Genomic DNA, 20,261 nt, shown 5'->3' with positions numbered 1-20,261 from the left:
TTGCTCATTTTTTAATAGGATTATTTGTCTTTTTGTTGTAGAGGTGTTGGATTTTCTTGTAGATTATGGAGATTAGACCTTTGTCTGACTTGTGCGTCGAAAATTTTTTTCCCAGTCTATAGGTTCTCTTTTTAAACGCTTTTGGTGAAGTCTTTTGAAGAGCATAGTTTGATTTTTAGTGGGTTTTTTTTTAATGAGTTTTAAAAGTGGTCTCAATATTTATAATTGAGATCATAATATTTATAATCTATGTTTGGTGGCTGTCATAACCCAATCCCAAATCCTTCTGCACTCAGATACTGAGACAGGTCTATTGGGGAAGTAGTTTGTGGCTCACTGCCTTTGCTTTTAACAGTCCAGTAGGGACACCATTAGGAGGACATTGGTGGTTCGGTGGTAGAATTCTTACTGCTTCCGTGCCGGAGACCCAGGTTCGATTACCGGCCAATGCACCTCATGGGCAGCCACTACCAGTCTGTCAGTGGAGGCTTGTGTGTTGCTCTGATACTGAACAGGTTTCAGTGGAGCTTCCAGACTAAGACAGACTATGAAGAAAGGCCTGATGGTCTACTTCCGAAAATGAGCCAATGAAAACCCTATGAATCACAACAGTCTGATCCATATCCAATCATGGGGATGGTGCAGGACCGGGCAACATTTCATTCCCTTGTGCATGGGGTTGCCATGAACAGGCACCTACCAACAGCTAACAATGACAAAGGGACACCTTTGTTATTATCATGCACTTTCGTCTGCTGAGGGATACTCTGTACTGAACACTAGTCAGGGTACTTTCTACTCGCGCCTTTAAAGATGAGGAAACTGTGGCTCTGGGAGGTAAAGAGCCTGGCCTAAGATTGCTCATCTAGGAAGTGCAAGGATGAAGAGAAAAGCCTTCCGTGGCCCTGAGTGTGAACCGCTGCTCCACCACTGACCAGCTAGTGACCCTGAGCAAGTGACACCACCTCTTCCAGCTCTAGTGTTCTCCTCTAGGACATGGGGATAGCAACAGGGCCCCACCCTATGGTTGCTAGGAGACTTAAGTGAAATGGATTATGGTATCAAGAGCTCAGTGACTCCCCCAGGACAAGGTTCTACAGTTCACTTAGAACCTAACTACCAGGGACCTTTTCTCCTCTCCAGGGAGATAATCAGACACTACTTGGAAAATTATCCACAATATTTTCAGATTTTCTAAAGACACTCATTTCCACAGCTTGCTCGTTTCTGACTTGCATTTCTACCATGTTTCAGGATGTTTATATAGACAGATACAGATAGATATCTGTGCAAGACCAAATTAGCATCAAATCCTGACACCATCAGAACTCATGGGATATATTTGGAAAAAACAGTCCAAGGAAGAAGAAGAATCAAAAAGAAAAACAAGAAATATCAGAAATTCGTACTCAAAGACAGAGCTGTCATTTTGATCTCCCCAAATCAGGATCTCGGTGATGGAACGGATGGTTTCCACTAGCAGGTTCCGGTTCTGTTCTGTAACTGTGGTGTTTTTGGTCAAAACGTGGTACAGATACCTAAGAGAATGGGAAAAAAAGCAAAACTAAAGATTACCAACTGAAATAAAAGCCAGGTTCAATAACCATTAGCAATATTTTAGGGACAAAATGCTATACTTTTCCAGATTCATTTGGCACAATTTCCCATTTAGATTAGACATAACTCATCACCCAAGAAAAATGGCAAACAATGCTTTGAAGCATTAAATAACAAAGGACACACAATCCAACCAAGGCAGACTGCCATTCTCAAACTCTAATGTATAAGAGAATCACCAGGAGAGCTGGACGAACTGGGACCTTCCAGAGCCCACTCGGGGAGATGACTCAGCAGGGCTGAGGCCTTTTTCACTTGCTCCCCAGATGATCCTGATGCTGGTAGGGCAAGTGGAGCAACATGGCTCACTGCCAAATGCTGAGCACAAAACCCGCTGGGGTCATAACTTAGGGACGATAGGTTCCAAAGCCGGTGGCTAGGGCAAAAATCATGTGCAATCAAGATTACCCTTGGAATGCTTGATAGAACGGTTGCTGTCAAGTCGATTTCAACTCGTGGTGACTGCCATGCATGTCAGAACTGTGCTCTACAGCGTTTCTCAAAGGTTGATTTTTTGGAAGTAGATCGCCAGGTCTTTCTACCAAGGCACCTCTGGGCGGACTCGATCTGCCAACGTTTCGGTTACCAGCCAAGCGCGTTAACTGTTTGCACCACCCAGGGATTCCCATAAAATGTGGTACGCTTGTTGAAAATGATGACTCAAGTCGTTGGCAACGATCTTATTTGATGAGTACAAACTTTTAAATTCACAAATTTAGGGGACTATGTCACTGCACTTCATCCATCAAACAGGCATAGAAGGCTTATGCTGCCCTCAACCCATGCCAGACGCTGGGCAGAGACAGCTGGACACGGTCCTGTCCTTGCGGCCCTCTCTGCCAGTGATGAGAGAGACCAAAAGGACCACCGAGGCCAGGCCTGAGCAGCGCAGGGGCCAGCAGTCTGGCCAGTCACCCTGGGAGGACCTCCCAATGTGGCTTTTGAGAGATGGCTTTTCCAGGGCTCACAGATGGAAGTGACTTCACCTGTCACTGGAGTGTCAGGCTGGGAAGGAAAAGGGGATGCCAAGAAGGAAGTGACTTAGAAGAGTCACCTCCTGATTTCTTCTACAGCCACCTTCAGTTGTAGGGACGGGGTTGGGAAGGGAGAATGGTAAGAGCAAGGAAGTGTTAGGTAGGATACCACCCCAACCAACTGCCGTCGAGTCAATTCTGACTCATAGCAACCCTATAGGACAGAGTAGAACTGCTCCGTAAGGTTTCCAAGGCTGTAATACTTACAGAAGCAGATTGCCACATCTTTCTCCCACAGAGCAGATAGTGGTTTTGATCCAACAATCTTTGGGTTAGCAGCCAAGCACTTAACCACTGTGCTACCAGGACTCCTTTAGGTAAGCTAGTTCCATTAAATTTCTAGAACTGGGTAAGGTGTTAACAGGCAGAACCTTGAAGATGAAACAGTAAAACGCAATATACAGCTTAAGGGGAGCTGGGTTTTATTTATTAACATTGTTGCCATTTGCCATATTTTAAATGTATAGTATAATCATTTAACCAAGCAATTAATTTAATTAATTAAAAACTGCATGCAATTCTTAGCATGCCATAACTAGGATAATTCTCCAAAAACAGACATCCTCCACCACCTGGGCCCATCTCTACCGACAAGGATACAGGTCGGGGCAAAAGGCCAGTTTTCCTCTGTGATAAGCTAGCTCCACCGCAGTGGAAGGTGCTGGGATGTATCGCAGGCCACCCACTCCTAAGTCTATACGCCTCCATCTCCCTCAGTGCATCTTGTCCACGAGTTTTTCCAAGAGGCTCAGAGAGCAGAGTTTTTCAAATTGTGGTTCATGGACCTCCAGCATCAGAATTGCCTGTGTAAGCTGCAGGCTCTATCTAGCTCCCTGCCCTGGACCCACTGAATCCAACTCTTGGGTGTAGAGCCCCAAACGTGCATTCTGAACAAGCTTGCACTAAAGTTTGAGAGTCACTGCACCGCTCACACTGTAGCTACGAGTGACACTCTCGATGCAGTCACGACATGTCTGGTGGAGGGGGGCCATGGAGATTCTCCCCCACTCTGGCCATTTCCTTCTGTGTACAGGATGCCATCCACCGGCATCACTCTCCCGGCCCCATGGCAGGCAGTGGCCTCAGTGAGGGGGTCGGCTCTGCAGACTCCAACTTTCTTCTGGGCAGGCTGGCCCCAAGGTCTTCCTCGGAGGGAAGGAGTCGTGAGCCCATTGGGCTCATCTCCCAAACTGGTGTTTATCAGCAATAATGACGGCATTTTGGTTCTCCATCTGCTGGCTCCCTCATCTCATTTCCCAATTGGTTTGGAATTCAGATAGGGAAGATGCTCAACAGGGATACCAAAAAAGAAAAACCAAGCCCGTTGCCATTGAGTTAATTCCGACTCATGGTAATCCTACAGGACAAAGTAGAACTGCCCCGTAGGGTTTACAAGCCTGTAGTCTTTACAGAAGCAGACTGCCACATCTTTCTCCTGAGGAGCAGCTGGTGGGTTCAACCACCTACCTTTCAGTTAGCAGTCAAACGCTTTAACCACTCTGCCACCAGGGCTCCTTCAACAGTGATAGGAGAATTTAAAATCTTTAAGACCAGGCATGACTTCTACTGATGCAGGCATGACTTCTATTGACGGGGCCCTCTGCCTGGCCCTTGCTGCCCTGATCAACCAGCGAACTCTAACTCATATTTCAAAATCCGGTTCAGGCATCCCTTTGTGAACCTCCCTAAACGAAGCTCTGGCCTCCTCCATCCCACTCCCCAGGGGATCTGACCACTCTCTTCCTTCCGACACCTCTGGACCCGTAATACATGTGCTACTGCACAGACCACCCTGTTTTGCAATGATCTGCCTCTCTTACTAGACCCGAGTTCCTTCAGGTCAGGAACACCATCTTATTGATCTTATACTCTGAAATATCTGATACACAACAGGTGCTCAATAAATGCTGAAGGGGGGTGATGCATAAACTAAGTTAGATCAGAGCACACGAGGCTGAACATAGCAAAGTGCTCAAATACCAGAGGCAGCCATTGCAGCACAGAGCAGTGAAGAGTTCAGGCTCTGCAGTCTGAAAGACTTGGGCTCGATCCTAGCTTTGTCACTTGGTAACTGTGGCCTCGGCACTTGACCTCTCTGAACTTAGCTTCTACAAAACAGTGGTAACAGTCAAGGACTCTCACTGGGTTGTTCTAGGGATCCAATGTGATAACACATAGTAAGAGCCAAGCGTGGTGCCTGGCACACAGTAGGCACTCAATAGAATGTTAGCTGCTACTATTATGGTTCTTATGGTGGGGGCCGTTCTAAACTGTACGAAGGACATTCCAGAACTGAGGAAGGAGAGATCAGGCTGGAAGGAGTCAGGAAAAAGCAAATTCAAAGGAGGACTTGTAATGGAAGTTTCAGAGAAACCAGAGCTGGAAGTGGAAAGCTTCGGTCATTTCTTGAGAGGAGGTAGAACATACAGGTGAATAACAGACACTGACTTGACAGCGCTTGGTGGGAGCATGGCTCCATCACTTCTTAGCTAGGTGACCTTCAACAAGTTATTTAACCTCTGTGCACCTCAGTTATCTCACCTGTATAATGGGAGCAACAATAGTACCTAAATAATTAAATACCTATCTCTATGGTATTGTTGGGAGGAATAAATAGGTAACTAAATAACACTGGTGTAGTGGTTAAGAGCTACGGCTGCTAACCAAAAGGTTAGCAGTTTGAATCCACCAGGCGCTCCTTGGAAACTGTATGGGGCAGGTCTACTCTGTCCTATAGGGTCGCTATGAGTCAGAATCAACTCAGCGGCAACAGGCTGAGTTGGTGTATACAAATAACTAGCTATTGCTATTTTGTGTCATCATCATAGCTTTCATTAAATAATCTCTGAAAGAAATTCTAGTAACGACTAGGGGGTCCTTACAGACAAACCCAGTGGTACGCAGTCCGTGTTTGGCTCTATGCGAGGGGCTTCACATGACTCTCATACTCACAGCACATTGTTACCACTACTGCACAGGCCAAGACATCAACTGAGCCTTGGGGACGGCCAGTCACTGGTCCACAGCCATGTGGCCAGAGACACGGTCTGGGAGTTCCGGTTGTTCCACTGCCTCCCCAACGCTGGTGTTCTCTGCCCTCCTCAGCTGAGCCATTCTGCTGGGTGTATGGCAATATCGCCTTGGGGTTTTAAGCTCCCACAATGACTAAAGAAATTGAGAGCATTCTCATATGTTTATGGCCCCTTGCATATCTTCTTTTGTAAGATGCCTGTGGAAGTCTTTTGCTCGTATTTTATTAGCTGCCTTTTTCTTACTTATTTAATGGAATTCTTTATTAAGTTTGTATACAGATCCTTTACCGGATATTTAAAAAAAAACCTGTTGCCATTGAGCCAATTCTGACTCATAGCAACCCTACGGGACAGAGTAGAACTGCCCCATAGGGTTTCCAAGGCTGTAAATCTTCACAGAAGCAGACTGCCACATCTTTCTCACGTGGAGTGGCTGGTGGGTTTGAACTACCAACCTTCTGGTTAGCAGCCTAGCACTTTAACCACTCTGACACCAGGGGTCCTCAGTGGACACAGGTATTGCCAACATATTGCCAATATTTCCTCTGACTATGGCTTGCCTTCTCTCTCTCACTATAGTGGCCTACTGACAAGTAGAAGTTCTTAATTTTAACATACTTCAATTTATCAATCTTCCCTGTGACAGATAGTGTTTGTATCAAGCTTAAGAAATTCTTACCTACCCCAAGGTCATGAAGAAATGCTATGATTTCTATTACAGATGTTATTGTTTTACCCTTCATATTTTGACTTAATAGATGCCTAGAATTGATTTTGGACATGCTGTGAGGTATTAGCCAAAATGCTTTTCTCCCCCTATATTTTACTCAGAAGGCCTTCGTGTCTCCACTGCACTCAAGTGTCACCTTTGTCATTGATCAGGTGACTGTATTTGTGTGGGTCTCTTTCTGGACTCTCTAGTTTCATTGATCTATTTGCCTACCCTTACCTAATACCAGGTTGCCTGATTACTGTAGCTTCATAATAAGTCTTGTTATGTGGTAATGTCAGTTCGGTCAACCCTTTTGGCTGCTAAACGAAAGGTTGGAGGTTCAGTCAAGTCCACCCAGAGGCGCCTTGGAAAAAAGTCCTGTCGATCTACTTCGGAAAAATCAGCCAGTGAAAACTCTATGGAGCACAGTTGTACTGTGACACACATGGGGTTGCCATAAGTAGGAAATGACTCCACGGCAACTTTTTTTTTTAAGACCTCCAACTTCTTTCCTTCTGTTTTTTCAATATTATACTAGCTATTCTTGGCCCTTTGCATTTCCATATAAATTTAAAAATCATCCTGTCAATTTCCACTAAATACCCACTAATATTTCCTTTCAGATTACTCTAAATCTATAGCTACACTTGGAGAGAACTGATGTCTTTACAATATTTACATTTCTTTCAGCGCTTGCTGGGTAGAGGTCATGCACATCTTCTGTTAGATTTATTCCTAGGTATTTGATGTTTCTGATGTTATTGTAAATAGTATTCTGTGGAATATTCATTTTCTAAGTGGTTGTTGCTAATATACAGAAATACACACTGGAGCCTGGCTACCACCACCAACTGCTCTGACCAGGGACACAATAGAAGGTCCTGGTTAGAATGGGAGAGAAAATGTAGAACAAAACTCAAATTCATAAAAAAGCCCAGACTTACTGGACTGATAGAGACTAGAGGAACCCCTGAGACTACTGCCCTAAAGTACCCTTTTAACTTGGAACTGAAGCCACTCCTTAAGGTCACCTTTCAGCTAAATAAGAGATTGGCCAATAAAACAAACAACACCCATGAGGAACATGCTCCTTTAAACAATCAACTACAGTATAAGAAACCTAATGGTCAGCAGTTACCCCAAAGCAAAGATGAGAGGGCAAGGTGGGGCAGGGAAACTGATGGATGGAAACAGGGCAGATGAGACAGAAATGGTGAGAGTGCCGATACATTGTGGGGACTGTAATCAACGTCACAGAACAATCTGTGTATAAATTGTTGAACGGGAATCTTAGTTTGCTGTGTAAACTTTAACCAAAAACACAGTAAAATATTTAAAAAAGGAAAAAAATATACACTGGACTTCAAGCTCTATGATGACGATACCTGTGTCTTGTTGATCTTTTGGTCCCCACAATGCCTAGCATACTATCTTATGTAATATTTTAGGGTGAGACCATCAATATATGTTTGCTTACACGTACTTTTAAAAAATAGCTGAATGGATTGAGATATAATCTCTTGATGCGGCATCTAATTCCAGAGCTTTGAAAGAGCAAGTGATTCAACCACCTCAGAGAGACAAACATAATTCAATACCTTTCTGATTATGAAAGTAACACTCGTTTTAGAAAGGTTGGAAACTTGCAAAATATAAAGAAAAATGGAAACTGTCAATCATGCCGCTGTCCAGAGATGACCACTGTTGGAGCCGGGGTGTGTTTCCTTGGTCTTTTTCTTTCCTGTGGATATTTTTACATACCCATTGCCGAGTAGGGACTCTAAAGGACAGAGCAGAACTGCCCCATTGCATTTCCAAGGCTATAATCTCTTCAGAAGCAGACTGACACACCTTTCTCCTGCAGGGCAGCTTGTGGGTTTAAACTTCTGACCTTTTGGTTAGCAGCCAAGTACTTAATCACTACGCCACCAGGGCTCCTATGGAGCTCACGCTGAAACATCTGTAATTGTGTATAGCGAGCCACTGAAAAGAAGCACGAGCCACTGAAAAGAAGCACGGCAGCTACGTACTCTCCTCTGGCATTAAGGTCTCTAACAGTTCACGATGATCAACAATGTCGCCATGACTATCTTTGTGTGCAAAGCTGTGTCTCCGTCTCAGGTACAGTAAGTTCCCAAGGACAGAATGATTACCTTGGGCATACAGTCAACTACAGAAATTAAGATTTTGATTACATTTTCTCTCACAATGATAACAACTGTTCTCACAATGATAACAACTGTTAAACTAGTAACATTTCCTTCCAAAGTCTGTGTATGCATATTTTTATCATCATCGTCATCATACAAACAGCTGAAGCTTACTATTAGCAGGCTCTGTTGTGAGTGCTTCCAGTGCAGTCACTCATTTCACCCTCGATCACCCTGTGGGCTGGTGCTCAGGGAGGCTAGGTGACCTGCCCAGGGTCCCGGTGTAGCAGAGGGTTGAGCCAGGGTTAGAACCCGGGCAGTCTGACTCTAGACCCCATCCTTACAACCATTATACTACAGAAAATGCAGGCAATGACATAAGTAGCACTTTTATTGTTAAGCATTTACATGAAGTTATAAATGCCAAACATACAAGAAAACCAAATTTATAAACAACATACTGAAAAGGCATGACAATATGTATCAGATCCTAAGTCCTTATAACTGATTCATACTTCATACTCCATTTCTTTAAAAAAGAGCCAGCATTAGGGTCACTATGAGTCGGAACTGACTTGAGGGTAATGGGTCAATAGGTAACGTTAGCTCTGCAGAAGGAGAGCTCCAATTGAGAGCCTCGCGCATTAGCAAGCTCTACACTGACAGCCGATCTTAAGAGTTTGAAATGCCTAGAGACTGACAAACTGCAACCTATTGCCAACCTACAGCCAACACCCAAGGGGCTCATCACCAAGGTCTCTGGACTGTAAACAAACCCAGCCTCGACAGACCCTGCTGTCTCAAGAGAGCACTTATTTCACAAGGGAAACCTTTACAGTCATCACCCTCACACCCTGCAGGAATCAGCAATCATGTCCATTTCAGAGACAGACATACTATGTTCAAGTTCATCTTAAGGACCGCATTTTCAGAAAACAGCTCCAGGTTTTACGACTTGTATAATAATACACCTCTTGTTGTTGTTAGGTGCCCACCAGTTGGCTCTGACTCATAGCTACTCCATGTACAACAGAACTAAACATGCCTCTTAGGACGCTCCTATTGGAAGGTCCTGAAGCTTATCTGCAAGCTAGAGCTTGAGGAAGAATAACTAGAACGATGGAGGCCTAGGAGGACTTGAAATCTGTCCCCCACCCCCATACACACACCCCTCCAAGTAACAATGTTCCGGGGGTGGGGGTGGGGAGAAATGGGGACAGGGAGCCTGTCTGCTGGGCCTGCTCAGCACCAGGTGGTCCCGGAGGGCCCCATCCTGGGCCTTGAAAACCTCCCTTTGGTCAGCATCCAGCCTTCTGGCCAGCAGAATAACAAGCTCCACACAGGGTGGAATCAGACCAAGAGATTAGGGAAAGATGATCATGGGCGTTGCTTCTCCTGATGAATCACCCCTCAAAAATGTCAAACTGGGCCAGCGAGTGAGACGGGGCCTGGGAGCCAGCAATCACGGTGAGGGTGTAGATTGAGCCTCTGGGAGGGCTTTCAACCCTAGAAGTCACCGCTCCTCCGGCACAGGCACTGTGACCAAACCGGCCACAAGAGCAAGCAGTGGTGAAGAAAAGAGCTGCTCAGAATGTGACCTCTCTTAGTCACTGCCTTATTGATCGCTTGCTATGTGTTCAAATTGGGGGAGACAGACAAACAGATAAATAACAAAATCAGACGATCTCTGATGATGAAAAGTGCACTGAATAAAATCAAACAGGATAATGGGGCAGGGTCTACTTTAAAGAGGGCGATCAGAGAAGGTTCTGGGGAGGTGTCATTTGAGCTGGGCCCTGCTCAGTGCGGTGGCAGTGTTTCCCAATGTGCATACCCCCGCATCTTTATCCACTGGACTGCTTGCTATGAAAGTAGACTCCCCAGGCCACCTCAGTCCCACTGAGCCAGAGGAAGAGGTCTGGGGCTGTATGTTTTAACAGGCTACCCAGGCTGCTCTGGTACACACTGCAGTTGGAGAACCACTCATCTAGGGGAAGCATGTTCTAAACCAAAACCCGAACTCACTGTCTCGACCATTCTGACTCAAGGTGATCCCATGTGCTACAGAGCAGAACTGCTCCACAGGATTATCTTGCCTGTAATCTTTACAAAGGCATAGTGCCAGGCCTTCCTTCCACAGTACTGCTGGGTGGGTTCAAACCGCCAACCTTTAGGTTAATAGTCAAGTGCAAACCATTTGTGACACTCGGGGACCTTTTACTGATCTAGGAGAAGCGTGTTCTAGGCAGAGGAAATTGTTAGTGCAAAGACCCTAGCTAATAGCTTGGCATGTCTGAGGCACAAAACAGCCAGTGTGGCTGGAACACGGTGAGCTGAGGGAGTGGGGCGGGGAGGCAGGGGCCAGGTCATGCCAGACCTTGTCGGTCAGAGAAAGCTGGTTGGATGTTATTCCCAGTACAATCGGAAGCCAATGGAGGCCTGAGGAGAGCTGATTTAAACTTTAGAAGAGCATTCTGGCTTCTGAAAGGAGAATGGACAGAAGGGAGCAAAGAAAGACCCAAGGAGGCCAGTCAGGAGGCTGCTGTCACCTGGCTCAGCTGCTTAACTCACACAAGTCAGTCGGTCTGTCCCCGCACTTGAAGAGCTAGGTGCAGGTCCATGTCTCACAAGAGCTTCCAGCAGGTGGGGAGCAAGCAACTGGTGAGCGGGGAGTAGGAACGCTGTGCTTGTCATCAGGGTCCCGAAGCTCTTTAAGGTTTCTTGAGAAGGTTTACTGTGGTAGACATGGCTGCCTCCCTCCCCAGCATCCATCCCACCCTACCCTCACTGAGTGGAATTTAGATAGGTTGACTCACCCTCAGCTTCCGAGACAACCAACTGGACGGTGTGGTGGGCTGTGGATATTTTGTTGTTGTTAGCTACCATCTAGTCGGCCCCGACTCATGGCGACCCTGTGGTGACCCCATGTTGACAGAGCAGAACCGTTCCATAGGGTTTTCTTGGCTTTTCTTCCGCAGAGCCACTGGGTGGGTTTGAACTGCCAACCTTTAGGTTAGTAGTGGATTGTAGATTGCTTATGACACCTGGGCTTTCAGGCATATATTTTATAAAAACAAAAGAGTCAACTCGAGGGCAAAGGACTCACACAGAGCAGGGCAGAGCAAGAGAATATAAGAATTGGAGCTGGCATCCCAATCAATCCATACCTGAAGCCAGACTACTTAAAGACTTTTGTGTAACAGGAAGCAGTAAATCCCCTTATCTAAGCCAGTGCCAGTTGTTTGAGCCATTTGCACCAAAAACATCTTGATGCTTACACTAAATGAAAACCAAAATTCTAGACAGAAATATCATAAAGCCAAGAAGTCAAATGATAAGGAAGAACAAGCCAAGGAGAACAATCATTCCAGAAAAGCTAAGATAAGGAAAACTCCCACAATTGAGGAAAACACTCAGTTTTGAGCTTCCTGACAGCCAACATGGAGAGAGGACTCTCTAACAGCTACACAGCTCCTGTGCTGCCTAATAAGAGGAAGCAGATTCACTGGTCAGGAGGCAGGGACTCTTTCTCGTTCTGAGAAAGGGGTGGGGTGAGGTGGGATAAGGATCTGTCACATGGATAGATCTTTATTTGAAAGATATAATGGCCAAAGTCCATGATGGGTCTTCAAGCAAGCCTAGATAATAAGCCCAAATCAGGACAGTTAGGCTGGAATTATAAAAGGACATGCCTGAGGAACCCTGACCAGCTTCCTGGGGACCTGACTCAATGCTGGGGCAAAGCGTGAAAAACCTACAGGACCCAAAGTCGGTCCACTCTTTGGCAATGAGAAGACGGTATATTATAATGTGTTAACTGCATGGGACTTCAAGTACAAGTACAAGAGAAGTTAGAGAAGTAGACTTAGATTATGGCGGGCTGTACCAGAACTCACCACCAGACAGCAGCAGCCCGCTGAGTGGGCACCCCACCTACAGTCTGGCCTCCTCCAACCCCTTCTCCAAACTTCAGTGGAACCACAGCACTCCTCTGGTTAAAAACCTTCCATGGCTCCCCACTGTTCTCAGCCTAAGTCCAAATCACTTAACCTGATTTGCAAGGCCCAGCGGGACCTGGGCTCTGGTGACCTCTCCTGCCTCCTTGCTCCACTCCCAGTCCTACAACCCCTGGTCCCATGCACACCCCTTTACTCAATGACCTGAATCTGCCCATGGGCCCTGTTCTCTCTCCCCATCCAGGCTTTCTCAGATGCTCTCTCCTCTACCTGAAATATCCTCCCTCCCATTCTGTCCCCTTATGGCCGGGTAACAACTACTCATCCTTTAGGTCTCTGACTACATGGCTGTCTACCTACCAGGGACGTTCCTGACCCCATAGCTTGGGTTAAAGGGCCCACCTCGGTGCTCCCTAACCAGATGGGTGAGAACAGAGTCTGGAGCTTTTTGAAGTAATGCAGGAAGAACTAAGACATGGCATAGTTGGTGCCTGGGACCATTATAGGTGGTACTGGGAATATGATATGGTGAATACATTCTAAGAAAATGAATCTGGCAATATGGTACCCCAAGTTCTAAAGATATCAGTGCTATCTTAGCCAAAAGTTGACTATACTAAGAGTAGTCAGCATCTGAAGTCCCTAGGTGGTGTAAATGGTTAAGCGCTCAGCTACTTACTGAAAGGTTGGTCATTCAAATCCACCCAGAGGCACCTCCGAAGAAAGGACTGGTGATCTACTTCCAAAAGATCACAGCCACTGAAAACCCTATGGAGCGTAGTTCTACGCTGCACTACACGGGGTCACCATGAGTTGGATCCACAGTTTTGGCTTTAGTAAGCATCTGCCTGCTAGGTATACATTCTCTGCCTTCTTTGGGTAATAACCCCACATTTTCCCGTGGGAACCCACTCATCTCTCCCATTCTCTTTTTACTAGCTTGTGTGAGGTTGATCCCACTCCCATGGCTCCAGGAAAGGGAGTATAAATCAGGCTTGGCAAGTCAGGGTACCCCACCCCCTGGCCACAGTGACTAGCTCAGGGATGGGCATGCGACCCTGGATTGGTCCTCAATTCTGGCCTTCTGCTAGCAGTATTTTTTAAAGCTCTCTTTTTCCCAGGGATTGCTAAACTGATTGTGATGTAAGGCTGGAGACTGCCTTAGAATGACACCAATAAGAAGCAGAGCTGAAAGATGGATAGAGAGAGCATCCTGACAGCTGACATCTGGATCCAGCCATGGCTTAGCCATGACAGACCATTCAATGACAGAAGCAAATTAACTCCATTTGGGTTAAGGCAATTTGAGTTGGGTTTCTGCGACGTGAAACCAAGAATCTTGACCTACACACAAAAGTGACCAGAATTAAGGCAACAGCATAACAAGAAAACAGTTCTATCAGTTTGTGGACTGGCAGTCCCTGGTAAAGGTAATATTCTAGTAGCATTCAGACGACTCCATCGGTAAGGTTCTGCTCAGTGGTTGGCATGCATCCGTAAATGTCACAGCCTCGCCATTTACCAGTCTGGACAATAAACCACTCATGATGTATAGCAAATAACCGCTCGACTACTTCAATCTGTCTCAGCTAAATCACTACCTCAATTCAGCAGACAAAGACCACAGGTACCCGGTTTTCTACCATTCAGCAAAAGTGAAACCCTGTCTAACAGGAAGATTCCTTCATTGCTCTTTCCAGTTTGCAAGCTGGGAATGTGATGAAGAATGCTGTGGTTAAAAAAGGTTTCCAACTCTGTACTATTGTCTCAATTCTCCTGTAAATCTCAAACTGTTGTAAAAAATAAAGTCTAATTAAAAATAAAATAAAATAAAAAGGTTCCCAGGTGCTCTAACAGGTGCAGAAAAATATATAATTGTCATTTCTAAATTATTTTAAATATCTTGACCTCTCGTCTCTATCCACACTGCCCTAGGTCAGGGCAAGAGTGGGTTAGGACCTGTCACTTGTCAGTTGTGTGCTGTTGAGTCAACTCCAACTCATAGCGATCCTATATAACAGAGTAGAACTGCCCCATATGGTTTCCTAGGCTGTAATCTTTATGGGAACAGACTGCCAGATCCTTCCCCTATGGAGTGGCTGGAGGGTTCTAACCGCAGACCTTCCAGCTAGCAGCCAAGTGCTTAACCAATGGACCACCAGGGCTCCTTTGTCACTGGAAGGGTGACCAGTTTGTCCTGGTTTTCCCAGGACTCTCCCAGTTTTAGCCCTGAAAGTCCAATGTTCTGAGAAACCCCTCAGTCCCAGCAAACTGGGAAGGTTGGTCACCCCGCATGTCAGATAATGCTCAAGTCAGGTTTCCCACAATTGCCCACCTCCACCTCGACACTCCTGCAAAACCAAGGGTCCAGGTTACAGTGTTTCTCCCCAGCCCCAAACAGTAACTCCTAGTGTCCTTGAAGACACTGCCGTGGTGCTGCCTCCTTGAGAAATTTCCAAGAACCCTGGGCCTCCAGCGATGCCAGCACTTGTCACACTGCACAGTCCTTGTCTCTGTGGCTGTCTCCCCCATGAGCCTCACGTGCGCTCCCTGGGGAATGAGCTGTTCTGTACTCATGGCCCAAGATGCTTACTATCAGAGCCACACGAGCACCACGAGCCTTGGGGTAGACACGCTTTTCCAAATCACCCTGTGGCCTTCTAAGCCCCACTCCAATACACAAATGGCCATATTCTTCAGGTTTTAGTATGGATTAAGCGGATCTGCCTGATCCAGGGCAAGCAGCTTGGGTTTCCAAAAAAGCACCCAACAGACGTACAACCTAAACGATTCACCTGGGCAGTTCCCAGGATACTTCTAAGGAACCTGAGAACCTTTACCATTCCCTGGCTGGCTGGCAAAAATATCCACTGGTGATGAGGCTCAGCCAGTTGGAAATCTCCCCAAATTGATTTATGGGGAAATTTTAGTCAGAAACAGCATAATGAGTGTAAGCTCTGGAGTCAGACTACCTTGGTTCAAATCCTGGCTCTGTCACTTTTCAGCTGTTGCCACCTTGGTGCAAGTGACTTAAACTCTTTGAGCCTTAGTTTCCACATCTATAAAATGGAAATAAAAATAGTTCCTATAACTCACAGACTTGTAAGGACTAAAGGAGATAACACACAGCAAGTCCTTAGCAAGCACCTGGCAGAGAACAGACCATTAAATAAATACTGAAGTAACTAAGACGGCTAGAGTCAGGTAGAGCTAGGTGAGAGCCTGCAGGTTTCTGGGTGCTGGCAGGAGGCCCAACCTCCTCTAGATTACCACCCTCCCCTTCTCAGCCACACCCACCCACCCCGTAAATTCCTGAAATCCTTCAGCCTCTCCTCCCTTCACCGTCCAGCTGCCCTCACATTTAAGATTCCTGATTCCCTACCCACCCCATTCCTGGGCTTCTCTCCATCCCCAGGTCTTCTCTCACCACCCCCAACACCATCTCTCATCATATAATGAGCCCTCTGCCCCCCACTGTTTGAGACTCACAGACATTTATCAATGTCTGCTCCATTCTAGAAAGGGCACAGCTGAGAATCTCAGTCTCTCCCCTCAATGAGAAGTCCCTCATCCAATTCCCCTCCTACCAATCCCTTTCCATGGCCCACTGTCTTCCTCCTACTGTTGCTCCACCATCCCTCTTCCTTTCCATTAGTAATCCTGGGAGCTCCCTCTGGACACCAGCCTATTTCTTACCACCCAAGGTATGCCTACTCCCAGTCAACCCCTTACTCCTCTCCCCCCACAGCTACACACACTACATTTTCCTCCCCAGAGTCGCTCCCGCCTCAAAGGTCTCTATGTTCCATCACGACCCTCCTCCAAATCCTTGGTCTCTGCCTGCCTGCTCTGTGCTTCTCCCCAACTCAATCATTCGTTCATTCATTCACTTTTTCATTCTTTAAGTATTTACTGAGTTCCTACTATGTGCCAGGCACAGCGTGCTGGACGCTACGAATACAGCTGTGAACAAAACAAGCAGGAGACAGAAAAGAAGTAAAAATAATCAAGGTAACTGCAAATAGTGGAAGTGCAATGAAGAAAATCAAGAGAAAGATCTGACAGGAGGGAACTGGGGTTGGGGGTGCACTTTAGGTAGGGTGGTCTAGGAAGGGGTTGCCAGGCTGGTGAACATAGCTACCACTATTGGTCAACTACTATGTGACAGACACTGAGCTAATCTCTTTCCCTGCGTGACACTACTGACTCCTTGTACAAGGACCACGGTCACCGTTTGCAGATAGCAAATCTGAGGCTCAGAGAAGTGAAGTAATTTGCCCAAGGTCACACAGTCATCAAGTGGTGGAGTCAGGACTGGAACAGAAGTCTGACTGCAAAGCCAGTCTCTTAATATCCGTGCACTCCTAAATCCAAGAACCCCTTTGCCACCTGTCCTCTTCCAGAGTGCTGTTTCTGATTGCTCCCCTTACCCTCCCAGCAGAAAACTGTTTTGTTTGTTTTTAAACTAGAGTGATTTATCGCGCCCTTGTAAGTCCTCCGAGCTTTATGTGCATTCTCTTACCCAAACCTCAAAACAAACCTAGGAAGTAAACGCTGTCACTATATCCATTTTACAACTGAGGGAACTGAGGCCTAAATTCACACACGGAGACTCGAACCCAGATCTGTCCCATTCCAGGACTCTGGGCCTTTGACCCCTACGCTATCCAGCCAAAGTACAACCCCAAGGAAGCTTGGTGCCCACTGTCCGTCCCCGGCAAGAACGAAGTCCGCGTCCATAAACTGAAGTCCATCCCCTTACTTTACATGTAGGGAAACTGAGACCCTCAGATGCTAAGCAACTTGCCCAAGGTCACGCAGCCAGGAGCGATGGGGTCAGGGTTCGAATCCAGGTGCTCCGACTCCAAAGCCCTCGTTCGTAACCACGATACAGTCTTTGCCAGGCGCCCCTCTCCGCCGTCACCTCTGCTCTCACACCCCCCGGGATCCCCGGCCCGGGGCCATGCGCCCCCATCCCCGTGCCCAGTCCCGCGGCCTCCCCCCTGTCTGCTCCCCAACATACTCACTTGAGGTGGTCCAAGGAGTGGATGTTGCGGGAGGACTTGCCATGGCCCCCGCCCACCCAGCTCCGCGAGCGGCCAAACATGTCCGCGGCCCGGCCCCGACACTCGCTTCACGGTCTCATGCCCGAGCGGCGGAACGGCCGGGCGCCCGCGGGGCAGCTCAAAGCGGAGGAGGTAGAGGCGGAGGTGGTAGACAGACCGCCAACCACCTTCTTCCCCGGCCCACAGCCCGGTACTGACATTCAGCCGGAAACGGCCGTTCGGCCGCCGCACTTTACGGCCGCCGCCGCGAAGAACGCTGGGAAACGCAGTGCGCCCGCGAAGCCTCCGACAACGGGACTCTGCGAACGGACTACAAGGGCCGGCGTGCATCACGCAACAGCACGCCTCCGGCCCTCGAGAAGGGGCGGGGCGAGAGGAGGACAAGCCGCGATATCGTCAGAGTGGGCGGGAATAAGAGGCCTATGGGCGGAGCCCTGAGAAGGGAACCGGTGAGGGTGGTGGCGATGATGATGATGATGATGATGATGATGAATAAAAGTAACCACACTATGAACAATTATCAGCTTTATGACAAGAATAAGAATAGCTATCGCAGGGCGTACACTATGCGCCACTGTAGTAAACACTTTACATATATTAAGTTACTTAATTCTCACAACAACTCTAGGAGGTAGGTACAATTATTTTGTCCATTTTACTGTTGAGGAAACTGAGTTACAGAGGTTGACTTGCTCAAGGTCACGCAGTTAATAAGTGGCAGAACCAGAGTTCAAACCCAGGCACCCTTACTTTTACTCCCCAGTAACCAAAACTGCACCAAATCTGTAACGGCCTTGTTTGTCCTCATGGGTTTTTTCTTTTTCCACTTCAGTTTTTTAAAAATGTTTATTGAAAGGATTTCAAGCAACAGTGTACAAAACTGAACATCTTGTCCTTTCAGTGGATTCGTCGGCACCCAAAATCCATGCCATTTCCCAAACTATCACATTTAAAAAAAAAAAAAAAAGCCAAGAAGATGTCTCTAAATTTCTCTTCTGGATTAATAGCGGGAAGCTCTGTGGAGGCAAGATTGCCCTGCTCACCATTCTTTCATTCATTTCTACACCTCATAGTTACCAAAGGCCTACGCTGTCCCATTAATTGTACTAAGAAAACCACTGGGCCAGGGACCAATGTTTTCCCCAATGTCCAGTACAAGGCCTGGCACATAGTAGGTGTTCAACAAATACTGGCAGAATGATGAGTGAATGAATGAAGGTTTGTTCCACCTTTGGCAGTTACAGAAAAGGTGACCAATGACGGGGTAATGGTTGGCCCTGTACTTCATTCAGAGGGGTGATGGGTGAGGGAAAAGGGTATTGAAGAAAGAGAAAGAAGGACAAGTTGTCCTGCAAACAGGCACAAGCCCAGCAGCTTTCAGGGTCCCTCCATTTCTCTAGGCTTCGGTTTCCTCATCTGTAAAAAGGAGTAACATACTCACTATACTGCCTTGCCTGGCCCAAATTAAACAATGCATGTAAAGCACTCAGCTCAGTGATGCCTGATATTTAAAGGGTTGTTGAACTGCTTTTGGAAGCCCTTTAGGTAAAATCGGTCTCCTGAAGACAGGTTGCCCATGAGAAGGTGGAGGGGAGATTTACCTTTCTTTGTGTAATTCTTGGTTGTTTGAATACTTAACCACGTGTATTATTGTTTTTTTTTGTAAACATGGTTTACAAAACAAAACAAACAAAAACCAACCCTACTGGCTGGTCTACCCTGCCTGGGAGTCTCTTTACTAGGTGTTGAGACGCCCGACAGACCCCTCTGATGCAGAACCCACAAAGGGCCGACCTTCAACAGCCAGAATTTGGAGAGGAGAAGGGGGCACTGATAGATCTCCCCCACCATGAAAAATCGGGGCTTTGGGATATGCCCATAATTTTCACTGGAAATGTCTTTCTCTCCCACTGGCCCACCTCACCTCTTTTTTCACCTGGAGAAACTGAGTCCCAAAGAGGCGTAGCGCCATATCCAAGTTCAGCAAGGTGCAGAGGAAGCCCGCAGTTTCTTTTCGTCTTTGTAGCCTTAGGATACGTCTAGGTTTGAACTGTACTCAGTACCATTTCCCTCTCTCTAGTCTTTGGACTCAGAAAGAGAATCGAATTTGTGGCCGGTTTAGACACCCGAGTCAGGAAAGCAACAGAGACACAAGCCCCGGGAGAGGCGGAGCGAATAAGTACCCGCCCCTAGACGGTTCGGGCCAATGAGCGCGGGCGTTGAGCGAACCAATGAGCGTGGGCAGGGGGCGGGCGGGCCAATGAGCTCGGGGCCGCGCGGGAGGCGGTGCTGGGAACGAGACCAGTAGGGCGACGCGGCGGCTGCAGCCATGGGCTCTGGGCCTGCGGGGGCGCGGAGGGGGCGCGCGGAAGAATCGGGCCGATCGGGAGAGGCGACAGCCGGGACTGGCCCTCGACGCTGATCCGCGGTGGGTCCCCGCTGTCGCTGCGAGGGCCTGCGAGCACGCGCGGGGCGCACTGGGGAAGCCGAGCAGCCGCCGGCCACTTGGGAGGTCCGCTGGGCCGTCGGGAGGGTAGTGTGGCATCTTTGGGGGCGCGGTGACGCCGCCCGGCACATCTCGGGGCCCGTCCGCAGCGGCCGCCGCGCAGCCCCGGGGGACACCTCCCGGGCCCAGCGCAGCGTCCGTCTAGCCTGGGACGCCCCTGGATGGCAGAGCTGCCCCTTCGCCGGCCG

At 47.6% G+C, this 20,261-nt stretch overlaps 1 protein-coding gene across 2 annotated transcripts in view; it reads right to left on the bottom strand.

The window, feature by feature from the left end:
• CLEC16A (C-type lectin domain containing 16A) overlaps window positions 1-17,748 on the bottom strand; it is a 210,759-nt gene extending 193,011 nt beyond the window's left edge. Inside the window, exons 1-2 of one of the 2 annotated variants that reach the window (XM_004373253.2) lie at window positions 17,529-17,748; window positions 1,410-1,538 (exon numbers count right to left, since the gene is read on the bottom strand). In XM_004373253.2, the coding sequence (XP_004373310.2) occupies window positions 1,410-1,538; window positions 17,529-17,608 (209 nt within the window). In that variant the 5' untranslated portion in view covers window positions 17,609-17,748. The remainder of the gene's footprint in view (window positions 1-1,409; window positions 1,539-17,528) is intronic. The other variant, XM_023728464.1, reaches the window with a different exon arrangement.
• Between the last annotated feature and the right edge of the window lie 2,513 nt (window positions 17,749-20,261).

This window comes from Trichechus manatus, unplaced genomic scaffold, assembly GCF_000243295.1.
Source record: "Trichechus manatus latirostris isolate Lorelei unplaced genomic scaffold, TriManLat1.0 scaffold00024, whole genome shotgun sequence".
In the NCBI taxonomy this organism is placed as follows: domain Eukaryota; kingdom Metazoa; phylum Chordata; class Mammalia; order Sirenia; family Trichechidae; genus Trichechus; species Trichechus manatus.
This window is presented reverse-complemented; position numbering and strand designations above follow the sequence as displayed.